The sequence below is a fragment of the Helicoverpa armigera genome, chromosome 12, assembly GCF_030705265.1.
Source record: "Helicoverpa armigera isolate CAAS_96S chromosome 12, ASM3070526v1, whole genome shotgun sequence".
In the NCBI taxonomy this organism is placed as follows: domain Eukaryota; kingdom Metazoa; phylum Arthropoda; class Insecta; order Lepidoptera; family Noctuidae; genus Helicoverpa; species Helicoverpa armigera.
In genome coordinates, this window is record NC_087131.1 from 6,885,873 (window position 1) to 6,903,685 (window position 17,813).

Consider the following 17,813-nt stretch of genomic DNA (forward strand, 5'->3'; position numbering starts at 1 on the left):
ACGAGTTGATTTTAAAATGAAAGGAACTACAGTCCTTTACTTGGTTCATTGTACAACCTGAATGGGATGATAAACTACTGATACACAACAGGTTTATTTCTCACTCACTTCGTAGAAATAACTACTGGAGCTGAGACAAGAATTGTCACGTAATTTCTTGATTTACTGTGGGAGTTTGTGTTGAAAATACATAGAAAATAAATTAAATAATGTTTCAGATGATCGATTTAGAATATGTTTTACATTTCAGACAAAAAAGTGGATGTTGCATAATAAAATCTTCACAAGTTCACAAGTGTTATAAAAAAAAATTTTACTTTCTTAAAGTTATTTAGTCATGTATCTTAATATTCAATTCACATAAAGTACTCTACAAGCCTATATAAAATTTATTTTTACAAAAGTGTCCAGCTATTTGCGCACGCCGATATTATATTCTGATTTGTTACACTCGCCTTAAACTTTGAGAAATGACGGAATCAAAATAAAGTGGAACATAAAAAAATCAATAGGTATATTAAGATCGTAAAAACCTCGAACCTATCAAATCAGCGTGATTTTATGATTTCCATAAAACACGGTCGATTGGTTTTCTTTTGCAATTTTTCATATTGCACCCGGGAAAGTTGGATCAATTAAAATTTTACTCAGCCCGGTGTGAATTCCGAAAAACCTATTAACATAAAACATTCGTTATTTTCAAGGCGAAGAAGTTTTATGGTTTGTAAAATATTGAGGGCATAAATAAAGCGGCTGTCTTGTATAACAGCACGTCCCCGCACCTCGGCTCTACGTAGCGTCGTATTTTATCTCGGATTCTCTTATTCGTGAAAATAAAAAATATGGATATAAAATTGCCAACGTTCACAGTTTTGTATGTTAGATGTTTTCCTGTGAGATCGCTTGTAATTGCGTATAGTTTTTATGTGAGTTTTAGTGTTCTTACTCGCAATTTTCTGATTACTGGATAAATAAGTAACGAGGTTTCAGGTCCGAAATGATGTGACTTGTGGCCTAAAATGCTTGAACTACAATCTGTCCAAACCTTCCTCCTTTTATTTATATTTTATTTCTTTTTCTCGCAAGAGTAATGTCTGCGGCAACGCAGGTATACCCACATATGAATTTTAAAATAGTCCCCGATAGTTTACGTTCGTTCCCCCAAGGAGTTGTAAATCGTTTTTTCACCAGGAATGGGGTTAACGTCACTCGTTTCTTTTTGGTTTTGCTGAAGATTTTTATCAATAACAAGTAATAATTTATGAAAATTACATGAATAGTAACCCAGTGAGTATATTCTGTATCTTGCTTAGCAAGTATTTTAATGTTAGTTGATAATTACTTGCAAAACCAAATATTTTCTAAGAGAAAATAGAAGTAAAGTAAGTAGAAAAGTAAGTAAAGTAAAGATAAGATTCCGTTGTCATAAATAAAACTCCTTCAAAAACCATTATTCCTGGAAAAATTAAGCTTCCTCATACTTACATAAAAGCAAATTACAAACAAAACATAACAGACATAATAATATGACTCACGTAAATAATTCGTTTTTGTACAACACAAAACTTACTAGCCAAACAAAGTAAAACTCTCACACTTCGCCTTTATAAAATCGATAGAAAATTTAAAAGAAAAAGCTTCAGGATCACGATTTGAATGGCCGTCCTATCAAAACAGAGGTTCGCAAGAATCATGATTTTATTCGGCACTGCGATTTATTCCTACTTGTAGTTTGATTTGATTTCGAGATCCGTTTGAAGTCCTGATTTCATTTCATTACAAATAAATTGAATGTTTATAACTTTAGTATCGCCAAATTTCAATATTGGAAACTAGTTTGTAAATTGAAAAGTTTTAAGTGATCATGACAATCTCCTCATTTCCCCTCAAAAAATATTTCTAACCTATTAAGCCAATTGGTTTCTTTCATCAGTCGATTCTATAGGTTTTATTTTAACAACGCTAGACTTACATTTGAAGTGTGTAGGTATTTCCAAATAAAAATCTACGCTAAGTGCCAGTCGCTGTTATATTCAAATCACCTACGGCCCGTGACGAGTATACCAGAGTCAACAAATAATCGTGAAGGATGACCAATATAGAGCAAAATGTATGAAACTTTGTACTGAAGCGGGCCTCAGCGATGCTCTATTATAATGTGGCCCTAAGAAAACAGAGAAGGGCTCGCGAGGCATTCGGCTTTCATTATACCCTCGTAACATGTTTGTCGGTAGTTTGATTTTATTATATTAGGTATGTGGTGATTTTGTTGGTAGAATAATTTGTGGAGAAGTGGTAGGGCACTGAAAAGTTAGCTGCTTCAGGAATAATAACTGCTTACATTTCTGAAAAAAGAATGTATGTTTCTAGTCCGATGAACTCCAAATCGTATTTTTTTCTATGAGACTTTTCTTATGTACGTAACTAAACCAATAATTTTTGTAACTTAACAATTTGTGTCTGACGCAACATTCACGTGTATGCCATAATAAAAAAAAATCTTTTAACTGTTAACCAAACAAGAGCCATCTTATTGCTTCAAAATAATAAAACAAATCTTAAATTGTAACCACAGGTACCTGCCAAACTGAAAACTATTTCCTCACGATCCAATCGTTAATTTCTGACATTAAACTGAGTTGTTAAACTTCCACGACTTTACGGTCTGTGTTAATTACAAAAGCTTACCGTTTGCGTTTACATTGTGTGAAATAATTTGTATTTAATAACAAGGAAAAAAAACATAACATGGAAAGTGAATTTAATTTCATGCAACGCAATGTTTTTTTTTTTTCGAATTGTATTACGTAACTGATAAGCCACACCCGATAAGCTTTTCAATTAAAATTCCCGCTAACTGTTTTAACACGACATTTTCTCATACTCACCGCTTTTCAGATAAACACATCTCTAAGGACCACGCGTGCCGACTGTATAATTACCTACTACTAATAAAATAATAAAGACGTTTATTACGGCAGTAACGTAGCAATGATACCTAAGTATTGTCGCTACTCCTTAGATTTTATGATCTCAGTTTGAGGATACTGGCTCATAAACTTAATTAAGTGCAAACGTAACACCTCCCGAAATGAAATGCCTTGTGTGTCGCGCCTAAGATGTTGGCGCTCTGATTGTGTTATAAAAGTTTTATTGCTTTTTAATAAGGTAATGTAAATATTGTTTTTGGTTGGTGGGGGGGATTAGTGGTTGGTAGGAATTTTGAATGACTTTAATATTAAGTAAATTACTTCGCTTAATAGTAAAAACAATCCGATTTTCGTAAATAGTATGATTTTTCTTTAATTTACCTACATCCTTTTACATTACATAATTATTTTTATAAGATACAAATTTGATGGCCACCTTTTTCTAGGTAAATGTCCTAGATTATTATTATTATTATAACACAAGCTTAATTATTACTGATAAGAATGAGATTAAGATATAAAAACTTGGCTATATGTTCCTCAATTAGTATTTAAACGATTCCCCGGCTGGAAAGAGTCTTGAGCATTTGCCAACAGATGTGGAAGACATCTTGTCTCGTATTTCCTTCGAGATATTAAAATACAGTGTAATTATGTTAGCGTTAACTTGACAAAAGTTAATATTATTTTAGTATGGAACCTGAGGGGCTTGACAAGTGTATTTTAATTTCGTATCTTTCCTGCCTCTGTCCTAAAATTCTTAATGGAAATAAACTATTTTTGTCCTAATATTTCTATGGGACATGCATGAAATTCTAACAGATGTAGTGGTCATACCAAAGTAGCTGTTTGTTAGTGAGCTCTTCAAAGCTAGCCCAAGCAACGCCGTTTGCGGAGTAAGCTAAAGCCAAAAGGATGATGCGGTCTACTTTCCTGGCCCCGAGGCTCATTGCATGTCTGAAAGCATTTTCAATTTAAGCTACACGAAAAAGATCAAAGCAAAAATGTGTGACAAATAAAATTAAAAACTTTTGCTTTAATTTTGTTGTAAACAGAATCCACGGACCGAAATTCTTGGCCTCTCTTGAATGGAATTTAAGATACGGTAGTTGGAATTTCCGAGTATCTAATAACTATCGAGTGCCTAGTTTTAGTGATATTCTATCACAAAAATTACAAAGATGCGTTAGCTTTCAGACTTACCATTGCATTGCGTCAAAGCAAAATTAATTACTGGAAAAGTATTTCTTATGCCACGCAAATAACGTCGAATTTCACTCGCTGAACTTCACTTCTTTCAAACTCCACGCAACAATGTTTAGTTATGAGCACAAAAAGGCACTCGTTCTTTCAAAATTCTAAACCAGCACGACTTGAATGGACCTTTGTCACATTATTTCATTGTATCAACTGCGTCACTGCATAGTCAAAGCCACGTAAAAAAGATGCCAGCAAATGACATTATCTTTAGAAAGTATTTTAATTCGATGAAGGAAGTTCCCGTGAAGTTCCCGTCGGCAATACGTTGTCGGACGATTTGCATTTTTATGAAAACGTTTTACGGGTCGGTCTGAGGTCCTTACCGGCGGCTTGTACGGAATGAGTTTGACTTATTATGTATAGGAGTTGCTAGTTGAATAGTTGGATATTTGATGAGGTTGCAGAGATAAGTCATTTTCGTTTGATTTTGTTAGGTACTTTTTCGTGAGTTGTGTGTACATGTTTTGAAAACAATATAAAGTCAAACCAGCTGTTATTATGTCGACGTTGAAATAAGACTCGTTGTTTCAATTTAATAATACTGCGGTGAAGATTTGATCTTTCTTTTCTAGTTAAAATATCTTCGTTCACCATTATTTTCTGAAGCATTGATGCACGCGGCGAGGTAGACGAAAGTTAATAAAATAAATACAGCTGCACTAAACGTTAAACTTAAAATAATAGTAGCTATTCCAACACAAATAGCAGCAGAATGTAATGAAATGAAAATATGATGAGTTGTTACATTATTCCAGTACTCTTCATATAAATTATCTAGCTGTAACGTTTTCAAACTTTGAAGACATTTTCTCAGTTTAACGTGAGGTATTCTCTTTATTCATCATGCATAATGTTCAGCTGCCATGTTCCCGCGTTGCTTAGAGTTCATTCGTGTTTGCAGGTGATATAAATAATTAAATGAGGCACGCCCATATCCTCAATTCCTGTTTTATGTAATACACCCATAAAAACAGCCGTAAAATGTTACGGTGGTGCATATATTACGGTAAAAAAAATATATAAAAATTTATAAATAAGGATTATGAATAAATCACTCGAATGTTAATTCCCTGTACACAATTAAAGTTAAAATTCAATATTCAGTTTATTCAATTATGATTTCTACGAAATGATTATTGTGCTGTATAAGTACTACACATGATTGAAGCTGAATATTGTATTCAAAGTTCATCGAAACCCTATATAGGTAATTCTGATAATACAGCTTTACAGTATTTCATCGAAGTATCATTCCCTATCAGTCTCTGAAATCACCAGCGTGAATGTCTCAGTTTCGAGATGGAATACTGTTGAAACCGACGAGGCCGCAAGATTTCCAGCCAGTAGCAAAGGCACGTGAATTCCCGCATAAAATGTTAAACATCTGGACGACCGACACGCTTCTAGGACAACTCCTATTCATTCGTGTACTCCTTGCGACGTTTTTTTTTTTCATCTTTTACATTTTCGTCGGCGACCTCGCTGCGTTGACTTTTGTGCCATGTTTTTTTAAAGAGGTTGGATTTTTTGGGCTTGACCCCTCTATTCTTTATAATGTTCAGCTTTTAGTTGAAGACTAGGTACTCACTCACTCATATGAGAAACGCATGTACCATCCAAAAAATCCATAGTCCAATATGAATCTAGCGATTTTTACGCACACACACAAACAAGCAGAGCTTATTAACGGTTAACACAATACGGAAATTACCGCATTCACTAAAGTTGCAGCCGGCGGTAGTGATAAATCAACACTTCCGTACTACTGTATTGCAATTACTGCATAATTATTACTGCGAAATATGAATGGAAACACGATGATATGCAACCTTTGTAAAGGTAATTATTAGCTTATTGTTCGGCAAGAGGAACCGGGACATTCTTGTTGTTTTAAATGTTCGGGTCGAAATAACTAAATGTGTGTCATGTTCTTAATACCGACCATAAAACCAAGATTGCTGCAGCCACGGTTGAAATTAAGATCGTTAACTATTTTAATTCTATCGTATGTCGAATTAACGTAATCTACTACCTAACTTACAAACTCTTCTGGAATCTCGTGAAAACTTTGGTTATATGATATAAACAAACTTTTAAGAAAAACCTCGACGTAGTACTTATCTTCCTCTGACCGCACTTAGCCCTTGTTTTTTCAACGTCTGCTAACTCATGCTTCGAAAAAATTATGAACGGGAAGTTCAAAACAGTCTTAAGAAATTTTTACTTTAATAGTAGTCGACTATTTAAACCGAAGAGCCATGAGATCCCGAACTTAAGCAATTAGTGAGCTCCAGTCAGACAGCAATTAACGGAATATGCTATTCGAAAGCAGAAAAGGTAGAAATAATTCAGCCAATAACTGGGTGCTTGCGAGCTTGACTCGTTAGTTAAATAATTCATTAACTACTAATGACCGAAATATATCAACCACTTGGCGTGCCAAGTACTTGGAGGATCGGCTGTTATAATTAACGTTTGCAGCTGATATAAGTACTCTTAGCGGTAATGAAGACGTGGAGATTGTGGTTGTAACTTTTATTGTATCAGTTTTCGGCTCTCACAGGTTTTTTTAGTACCTAAGAGGTATATTTTCTGCTCATAACTGTTACTAAGATTATGTTTTAGTTTTCATTTAAGAAGATCATTACCTAATATTATTTATAGTTCGAGATACAATGTTTGTTTGTTCTTTAACTAAATAATACCTCAATGATCTAATAAATAGGACAATGTTACACAGATATTCGTTGGTGCAAATCAGACTCTCGACGTGGTCTGTGAATACATTCATCAATCAATCGAGTTGCTTCATTTGCCATTCATCAGTTGCCATATTGAATGCAATTACTTAGGCATGTTCTTTTATTAGCTACAATATATAAATAACAAAAAGAACTAAATAATTTCATGTTTTAATTACTGTTGTTGTTTTCCGTTTCCCTGTGAGCAAACGAAAACTTTGCCTCCATAATTCACTCTGAATACCATCGGAATGTAATTAACTACTGTACCGTGTACTGTAATTAAATTGAGCTTAATGAATCTTGCGTATTTCTCTACAGTTTAATAAAAAAACTACGCATTTTTATATAATTAATTTAAGTTGTTCCGTGGAACAGATTGCGAATATTAAATACGCCGCGTTATTTGTTTGTCAATACATACTTAATTTACAATTTGTTACAGAAGAAGCATATGAAGTCATTAAATTAAGGCAATACGATTTGATCTTACAAAAAGACAACTACATGGTCTGACTTGTACTTGGCACAACACATTCAACACTCCATTCCGTATATAAACTATTGAAGTGTCTTATATATTATCTCAGCTTCATTAGATGGCTAACATTTATGTAATCTAGTAACATTTTACTCATTATAAACTTTGTAGAGATACGTAGCCTATACATTCCTGATTGATAAAATAGCCATTAACGTTAGCGGATACAAAATATCAGATTAAGAATTGCTTCAAATTCGGCAAGTGGTACTCATTTCCTTACACGTACTTCTTTGGTTCACCTCCACAAGAACGTCTGGCATTGCGTTAACTCGAGCCACGTTGAGGATAATCACCAGGAGTGCCGTCTGAAGTGGTTAACTTGTGTGTCATACGCCAGCAAAAAGTGTATTTGTATATAAATAAAAATAACTTTGAACGAACACCACAAAAACTTCAAAATGAATCTATTATGCAGTAATATGTTACACGATAACTTTAAAAGCGTCATTTTTAATGCATTTTTCTTGTAAAAACATCACATTTTCACTTTAAAAACCAACTGTATAACTAACTACACAATTTTATCTTTATAGGTAATATGAATGTAGCAAAAACTTTTATAGAGCACATTTTCTTTGACGTGCTAGGTTTTCTAAAAGCACTGAACAAGAAAAATGCGTGATGAAAATGGAAACTTGTTAGAATAATCGATTAGTCTTCATTATGCTGGGGAATATAAAATTATATCTTTACTATGCACAAAGTTACCTTGGTGATGTTCCACTTACGTCTACTTCAAACTTATTAAAAAAAATATGAGTATTTATTATAAAAGCACCTGTATTTCTTTATGATAATAAAATAACAAATATTTTTTTTGCTATAGGTAACTAATTATTGTAATAGGTATTTTAAGGATTTTGATTATAAATCAATCCCAACATGCTCTCAAGGTAGGTACCACATACCCACTTCTATAACAAGAAACCATAAAACAAATATATAGACAGTAATAGTCTCTTCCCCCTTAAATGTTAACCTCAAAATCATGTCTTCATTGAATTCAACATCTCCAGTGATTTAGCATCGTTATCTCCAAAAGGCAATAATAGAAAGCCCTAAGTGGAACGATACTTAAAGGTTGGACTAAGCGTGATTTATATTAGGCTCGGCGGAGTTTCGCGGGCCCATGTCAAGCCTGATTCCAAGAGTTTCAACCATTAATATTCATTAAAAACCTCAACTTGTTCACGTTTATTTAATTCTATCGGAACTATTTTCTTCGTAAACAGTCAAGTCTGATAATAATGTAATTCAATAAAGTCGAGTACACTTTGTATAGGATAACGCGTCTAAACTTAATTCATTACAAAACAATAGTGTTGTAGCTTGGAGTTTACTAATTTGTTTACACAATGTGTAAGTACACGAAACATGTTTGAAAGCTAGTGTTAGAACGTTTTCTACAAAGCTGTAGTTAACAATAGTATTATTGCTAAGTCAAGAGTCCATCGTATAGGAAGAGCTTGACTTGCGATTTTCAAAGTAAATTCAACATTTGGATTCTTCATGTGAAAAGTGTAAAAAGCAACGAATAAACCTGCACCGCTTTACTCGTTACATTCAATATTCGCTGCACTTCACTAGAAATTCGAATTTCATTCGCCACCGCAGATTCTCCTTCAGATATATTTCAAACACTGGAGATTCGTCCAATCCGCTATAAAAAGTATTGCAAAAAGTACAAAATAAAAATGTCACTGGCATTAGTTTTGATTCAGGCATTTTTTGAACTGACTTGGTGTGGTTTTCTTTGTGTTTATTTAATGTCGTTAAATTGTATTTTTGTAGATGGAATATTTTAACATAAAGTTATAGCAGGATTCTAAACATATATGTTATTCTTTTTACCTTTTTTTTTCAAATCTTTAAGATTTTCTGTTTCGAATTTACTTATTTTTGAGAAATTAAAAATGTTTTTAATACACGTTATTGTAATAGACAGAATATCAAAACCCCAAACTTCAAGTACAGCCGTAACATACAGCTATAATGTGGTCCGGTCACTTCCGCGCGCTTTCCGCTTAGTCTTCAATTTAATTTGATCCGACCCCCGTCTCATCCTCCTGGCAAACCGCAACATGCAATGAACGCTTCTTATAAACTCCTTTCAATCCTGCTTCTCTGACTAAACGTAAAATTGTGCAGAGACTACTTTTCTTTTCAGGTATTATTTTCCGATTTCTGTTTTGCTTTGAGGATTTTGATAAGTACTTTTTGCAGCTCGATGTTGAAAGAAATATAGTTTTAAATTGATGATCCAGAGTTTTTCCGTGTCTGAAGTATACTGTAAATGAGTAAATATCTAAAGGTTCGTAGTCAACTTCTAACTTTGCAACTCATTTAAATTCTGTAACCGATTCCATCTTTAGCATCCAGTTCAACGCCTGCAGCGTTAAAATAAATACTCATAAATGCAAAGTTTTCTTTCAGACTTTCAACCTACCGCACTTCTCCTTTAAGATCGCGAGCCGCATTAAATAAGATTTCTGTTTTATGTTGAATCAGCTTCCACTGCGTCTAGAAAACTATTTTCTATAAGTTCAGTAAATACGCTTATGGACGAGAAGTTTACAAGTTAATCAATCTTATACTTACCTACTTAAGACAAAGTTCTTCTCAAGTTTAAATACTTACGTCGAGTTATGATCGTTTATCTTTCGGTATCTTCATCTACCATGTTTTATTCTTTAGTAATAATAATTCATGATTATGAGATTCAACACCTGATCTAGATAAGTGGGTTTTAGTAAAACGTAAGTCATTATTTAGTACCACTAAAAGTTAAGACCATGAATTTACATTATGGAAAATGTATTTTAAAATGCATTTTCAAAAGTTTATGCAGCACTTTCACAAGACGATTACTAAAATAGCTTTGTTGAAAATGTTAAACATAATGTGAAGAAAATCAACCCAGGCTACCTACCTAACTACTCAAACCAAACCAAAAGTAGGACCTCAAACGAATAATCCGGTTTCCAATAACAGTTTAGTAACATTTCACTAGTTGTCAGCCACACGAGAAGGTATAAATTACCAAAATGCAGAAAAACAATATTTGAGAATGACAAAAAAGACGTATCTTTCGAACACCGAGTCCCGGTCGTCACTAGGGAAATTATGGAATATAAAATATTTGTATGATCGTCACTCCACCGAATTTCGCACGTTGTATTTTTTTCAGCCGACCCCGATAAAAAACTACGTGGAACTATAGGAAAAAGACAAAGTTTTTTGTACAAGGTGCGTAAAATTAAATGAAAATAACTTACATGTCCTGTTCACAGTAACTCAATTTTGGCACAATCCATTTTTATAACGAAAGATCTCACTTCATTCGAACAATACGCTGCAAAATGTTCTCGATATAAAATATTCGTGAAAAACTCGCAAAACGAAACTAAGACAAAAGAGAACATTTGTTGGGTTAGACACACGACAAACATAGGAAGTAAATAGAGCCAACGACTGAGTTAAAACTAAATAAACTAGTTTGAAAGTCGATAGCGGACAACGCACACAACGCATAGACAGTGTATTTGCATTTTTATTGGAACCGTTTAAAGAAACAATGGACGGATCGGTTGAAACGCTTGCCGTTTGGGAAATTCAACAGTTTTTTCTTTTGTGCCGTTTTCAGTATAAGCTTTTATCGATTTTATTTCGATATAATCTGGGCTGCTGGTGTTGTTTTAGAAAAAGTTGTACTCCATTTTGTAGATCGTTTGTGCTCGAGAACAGAACATAGAAATGTACTCACCGCTGTGTTTGCACGTACTCGTTTAAAATACGGCGTATTGAACTAAATCAACGCTAAACAGAGTGACAACTCTTTTCAATAAAAGCTGCCACAGTTGGCGCAAACGTAGTTATTCGATGTTCTTTGGGCATAAATAAAAACTTTTGGGTTAAATGTTTGTTTGATGACATATTTTATTTTCCATATCGGCCAAGCGACAGCCAGCCGCCAGAATGGACACCATAGGTACGGGTCCAATTCATAGCATTTTACATCACAAACCCACCTTTGTTCGCTAGGTATTCTTTGTTACAATATTCTTCTCGATTCAATCATTGCTTCAACATTTATGCAGTGATAAAAGCATACCCTTACTTTTCGTCGTCTTAGAATGAAAACCTCGGAAATGCATTTTTTCTCAATATTTTTTTATTGCATTTCTTGGAAGATAATCGTAAAAAATATCGAATACCAATCCTTATCCTGAAAAGTTATCTCTTGCACTTACGAGGTTTTCACTCTAAGGCGTCGTTTTGGTACTGTCAGGTAAAAGCAGGACATTGACATCACTTGCAACTTTGCGAGTATAAGTATCATTCAAAATCATATGCGACTAAAAATTCTCAATCTTCTATACGAAGCCCAAAACGCAAACCCTTGTTTGCATGTTGTCAGCTTCAAACACGGTCTTTGAATGACGTCACTGACAATGGGAAGCTCTCGACATGACGTAGAGCCATATAGCTACCCACTCTTTTTGGCAGCACAATCCTTCAAAGGAGGATGAAATGAGAGCATCTTAATATCCACGTTTTAGTCTTATTTCGTGTGACATTAGCGAGCCCTCGGCGAATGAACAAAGCTGTGGCTTATTCTGCAAAAGTTTGATGTTTATTTAAATTATTTATTTATGTGAAATATTTAACTTGTTAGTACAGGATTTGATTGTGACATCGGCACTGACTGCAACGAAATATTTCAGTCATTCAACATCACAATGGAATCATATTTCACATAGTTTCGAATATAAAAGGATCACTGAGAGTTGAAAATGGGCATAAGTACAATTTACTCTGTGCTAGTACGTTTATAATATGTTTCATTTATAATACCAACCTATTAATTCAATCACGTGAAACACTCATGGGTGACAGAAACGACTTTCGTTTTTATTCTACATTCATAAAATATTCATATTTTATATATTTTCCGAGACTCATCTTTTATGCAGAATAACCCACGAATTTGGGACGATGCATCTGAATGCAAAGGCTTCTTGTAACAGGATGCGATATCCTTTGTATGAGAATATGAAATGCATTTTAGTCTCGCGTTACGTACCTCCTTACCTTAATGAGGTCTCATGTAAATGGTACTTCATTTGGAATAGATGCACACTCATGCATTCTATAATCTGTTTATACTCAAGCAATTAGTATTGCTCACGTTTCTACCATAATTGCAAACAAATGAGTTGTTTTTAATTAAGTTTGTTAAGGGTGACTGTGACTACGAATGAAGAATGTCTAATTATGTTTTGCAGATTTGATTTTGTTGTTGCTAATGTTTAATTTATTTATGATTTAATTATGGTTTGCGTATAACCGGTGAAGTTATCTAAATATAAAGAAAATATAGACATTGGCGTAATGCAAAAACTTTTTATGTTTTCAATATCTACTAACTGCTACATATCAGCTGTTTAAATAGCCACCCATACTTTCAATTATTGGTTGGTGACCACAACACGATCCTACCTTTTCCCTCACCTGTATATTCTACGTGTAAAATTGGTTAACTAAATTGGCGAAGACTTTGTTTACAGTACGCAGTGCCGCGAACTGGCAATTAGTGGCAAACCTTTGTTTTAGTTGCACTAACAAAACACGCCTCCCGAAGCTGTCAAATGAAAATAGCTGGTACACAGCACAGTTATTTGCTTAACCAATGGATGCATTATTAATACTGCAAACACGTTAATCGGGTTAGACGACGACACGCTTAGGAAATTATTGTAATAGTTTTAATTATGAGAATAAGGTTTCAGATACGAGAAGTACTACAACATTAAAAATATACTTTGTTAACCTAATTTTGTATTTACTGCTGTTTAGTGACTTTTGATACAATGATGTTCAGCGACATTTGGATTGATTGTGTCCAGCGACTTTAGGAATATTAGTGCACATGTACTTTTGAAATACTCGTGTTTAACGACTTTTGTAAATTTCTGGTGTACAGGCTATTTTGTATCCTAGTTGCGACTATAACTTATGGCATTTTATTGTGAACAGGTGTTTTGTCATGTTGATTCTGTTCATCGACTTTTGGCGCTGACTGTACCTGCCTTGATGCGAAATTAGAAATAGTCTTTTACAATTAAATTAACATTAAAACACATAGAAGAAAGTATGTAAGTTTTAAAATAAATTTCGCAAAATATATCTTAATCAGATATTTATTCCAAATGAAACCAAAAAGTTCTGTCTACTTGACTTGTTTGCAAGAACTTATGTTACTAAAACCTTACTTATAGCTAAATAGCCATTCAACCAACATAAAATCACAATCAGCACCTTTTTTTTCCAGGGCACCTCTCAAACAACTAATTCCTCTATAATATCAATCTATGTCTTCCCCATTGCTCGGTATCCCACACGTAAAAGCATGGCGTATATACGAAACGGTGAGTATTTGGAAGCTATTACAGTACCCAGATAGTTCTTCGGTCGGAGCTAGCACCACTAATTTGGACACGAGGTTGAATAGCCCCGTGTCGAGGCCGAATTCTGTGCCAAAAGCTATGCGGGCCAGGCTCTCGTCTTGCCAGCAAATGGCGCGTTTCTCTGTAATTGCGATACATTATGCTAATGTCAGGCAGTGTTGTGTTTTTTTTTTTGGGACCGTTGATGATCGTTGTGTCACTTTTTTTGGATCTTTGCGTACTAAAGCAGATTGCACTAATACATAGATCTAGTATTGAAATACATGAAACGATGATAAACTACTGTTTTCGGAGGATTTTCTTCCCGGGCTGGGATAAAATAAATATTACTCGAGAATAGTCTAGCTTTTAGTTTCGGAACCTTTAGGGTACAAACAAAATAATTACCTCTTATTTAGTCTAATAAAACTATAAATAAAAAACACTCACCTTTATAGTATAAAGGCAATATTTTCCGATACAAATGCAACGTTCTGGCAGTCCTAAGATGCCTGGTCACAGCTAACACTCTACATGGAGGTGCTGCAAAAGACAGTATTCTGGCCGAAGCGCCCGTTGTAGTAAGCACTATTATAGCACTCGCTTCGCTGTACAATGCTGCCAGAGAAGCAGCTAAAGCTACAGTATAGGGTTGCAAAACTGGAGCCTGCATCTGTAACATTTGATTATAATACTCGCTGACCGAACAAACTTCAAATCGGTCCAGCCATTCTCGAATTTTAGTGAGAGTAACGTACAGCAATTCATAAGAAGCGAACATAAGAAGAATGAAGAATCTGATTGGGTTTACTAGGCAGATACCATCACCTATTGGGCACGAATTTTACTAAAGGTAGTCGCAATACAGAATGGGCAGATAATATTTCATCTGATGATTACGATAGTAAGACATTTAAGATAGTTAATAAGCCCCTATTGACCTATTGATATGGAAAGTTAAATTGAGCACTTTAGTCATCTGTATTTTAGTAAGTTGTTTAAAGAAAAACCCTAGGTGTACATATTTACCGGCATACTGTGTTTAAAATAATCCAAATCAGCACTTTCATCGAATTCTGTTGCAATATCAGTTCCTCTTACAAATGCTTGCATGAACTCTATAGGTATTTTTTCAAATCGATCTTTGAAGAAAACTCCATCAAATCGGTATTTAATCACGTCACTAGCTAGGAGTAGCAATTGCCGATCATTAGCAGTATCTTCATAGTAATCATTGATTACACAGGGATTCATGAAAAATACTGGTCTGCGAGACTGGAAAAAACGTACATATTTTTTTAACTATAACACATTTTTAGCACCCTAAATTGAAAAAAAACAACAAGTTCTTTTATTTTACCATCTTTTCTAAATCACAGATAGTTTTGTATTTTAAAGAGGTTCTTATTCTATTGTTACATTGTTACGTATAAATTGCCATATTCTTAGTACAGAAGTTAAAGCAAATTACAAGAAGTAATTAAACTTGCTTCGTTAACAATATTTAGGAGGTAGTCTCCAAACTTGCGAGCCTTTGTTTTTGTTGGGCCCAAATTAACATCCAGGCTATTGGTCTAGCGTCCTCAACTACCCAATAACTTTGGACAACTTATGAATTAACTAATTAGATTCTATTGTGATGTAATTGAATATCTTTTACCTAATTGTAGGTATGTTTTTCACACATACTCGTATGGTTACGTAGGTACTCGTGCACAAGAAACTCGTGCAAGTCAAAATATTTTACCTTAATAAACTTCTATTCTTATCTACTTTAAAAATGAATTAGGTAGTATATGTTACAGAGCACAAACTCACCTCTTTACATTTTCGCAGAACTTCGTGAAAATCACTATACACACTGCCCAGACTAGGATCCAAAATAATGCCATCTGTAAACTAATAAAACAAAAATTCTTTTTTAGCAACAAATGATTCTTTTCCTTTATAAAATCTAATATCTTATTAACCTTAATTAATTCATTAAGGTCCTCGATTTTAAGCGTTGGAGGCCAGAACAAAATTGGCAGGGAAGAAAATTTATCATTTCTTTTCTTGAAAGTACGCAGTTCGTCCGTCGTCATTATATCCTTTAAAATTATTATGTCAACCTGGAAGAAACTTTTTAATTAGATATTTAATACTACGTCTTTTCCTTAGAAATGTAATTCTTTGAAGTTGAATTAAATAAGGAGTAATTTTGCAGGCAGCCACGCAACATTTTATACTATTTTAATGCTACTAAGGTTATTAAACTAAACATATTACCTAATGGGTATTTATTATTGGAAAGAAGAACATGCTATTTTAATTGCATTCCAGTTCTCTCTAATCTCATATTACAAATTATTATAATTCTATTGTTTCCAATTAATAAAATTACAGTACATTTAGTTTTACACGAGAAATTACCCACTCACCCTATCATCGACTTCAATAGGATTATTAGCAGAAATAGTAACAGAGAGACCGATTGGCGTATGATAAGAACTTATTAGTATTTTTGGTACATTTTCTGCAAATTCTAAAGCACCTTTAATACTGTTGAAGTAATCAGTATCGTTTAGTGTCATGTCCACATTGAAGATATTTACTCCAGCTTTTGTGAGGGCGTTAATGTCATATCCGTCGTAGATACCATCTGTAAAAATTATACAAATTATTACTAGCCTGTAATTCTCAACTGCTATCATGCAGGGCCGCCCAAAAAAAAACTTTTTTTAATGAAATAAGCTGTGCCTTTGTACTATCTGTTCTATTTTTCTTCTTGTCTGTATTGTGTGTGTATACATAAACTATTAAATAAATAAGGTGTCCTTTTTTGACAAAATAATGGTTTAACCATTTTACTTAACCAGAATTACGTAAAGAGTACTCATTAGAAGTAAATTCAGAACAATAAGTAAGGCCGTTATTTTGTTTTAATAGATATAACTATGTGAATACGTACTGCACTCGAATATTACGTTAATCGTCTCGTAAACTATATCTTTCGTGCCCATCCAACCAAAGTGAACCTGGAAATTAAACTATACAATTTATTGTATGCTCATTAGCAAACGTATAACGTATTCTGGAATTAACAATTCCCCGTATATATTTTTTTATACAATACAGATGCTAAGCCGAATACTTACACCTTCCCTTCTTTTTGCTGTCTGAAAATGCATCCACCAAACCATTTCACAAATTTGTAACTTCTACTTCGCTTAAAATATTTGCTTGACTCTTATTTTTGATCCACCTGTCGTGACCATACAGATTTTGTACAAAACATTTATTTTTAATTTTCCAAATGGTGCAATTGTAATTACGAATAACAGCTTGTACTTCTTATTTCATGTTAATTTTAATACAACGGGGATTTATACCCCATGATTGAGGTTTGTGGGTACCCATGCATAATGTGACCACATTGAATTAATGTTCAACCATAAGCGACACCTGCAAAAAATACCACACATGCCTTCCGTAACCAATTATGGCACGCGAATCCTCAGTTATTTTAAAGAAACGATATTTTATGAGTTAAAATGTGGCTACATCCATCGTGTACGAGAGAGCACTTCAATTTATGCGCGTAATTAAGTGGAGTTTGCGATGGGGCCCGAGCTCGGCACTTTCCACCAGTAAATGGAATTTACGTACGCCTCCTTTCGAACCTATCTTGAATTTTTGGTTTAAAAATGAAAGGCGAGCGTATTGTTTGCAAACAAAAAAGAGTTGGTTTTCAAGTAGTGAGCATTCAGCGCCCATTGTGCTCCGTTATGTCAAAGAGACTGTCCAATTCCGACAACCGATTTTCTTTACTGATGTCTCTTTAGATATAATAAAATCACTTTAAAGCGAGAACACAGCAACAACGTAATGTTCAAAGCGGCAAAATAAAATT

At 34.0% G+C, this 17,813-nt stretch overlaps 1 protein-coding gene across 1 annotated transcript; it reads right to left on the reverse strand.

The window, feature by feature from the left end:
* Positions 1–14,932: 14,932 nt before the first annotated feature.
* LOC110374840 (uncharacterized) lies at positions 14,933–17,160 on the reverse strand. The gene is made up of 6 exons (XM_021332736.3): positions 17,059–17,160; positions 16,872–16,938; positions 16,342–16,562; positions 15,892–16,032; positions 15,740–15,820; positions 14,933–15,196 (listed from the first exon to the last, which is right to left on the reverse strand). The coding sequence occupies exons 1-6, from the start codon at positions 17,101–17,103 to the stop codon at positions 14,933–14,935; spliced, it is 819 nt and encodes a 272-aa protein (XP_021188411.3). The 5' UTR covers positions 17,104–17,160.
* Between the last annotated feature and the right edge of the window lie 653 nt (positions 17,161–17,813).

What these genes read in the sequence shown, in the direction of transcription:
- LOC110374840 (XM_021332736.3), bottom strand. Translation starts at nt 17,103, where the DNA reads ATGGTTTGGTGGATGCATTTTCAGACAGCAAAAAGAAGGGAAGGT. An exon ending in CAGCAAAAAGAAGGGAAGGT is followed by an intron (nt 16,939 to 17,058) that starts GTAAGTATTCGG and finishes TTTAATTTCCAG; the next exon opens with GTTCACTTTGGTTGGATGGG. An exon ending in ACCTTAATGAATTAATTAAG is followed by an intron (nt 15,821 to 15,891) that starts GTTAATAAGATA and finishes TTGTTTTATTAG; the next exon opens with TTTACAGATGGCATTATTTT.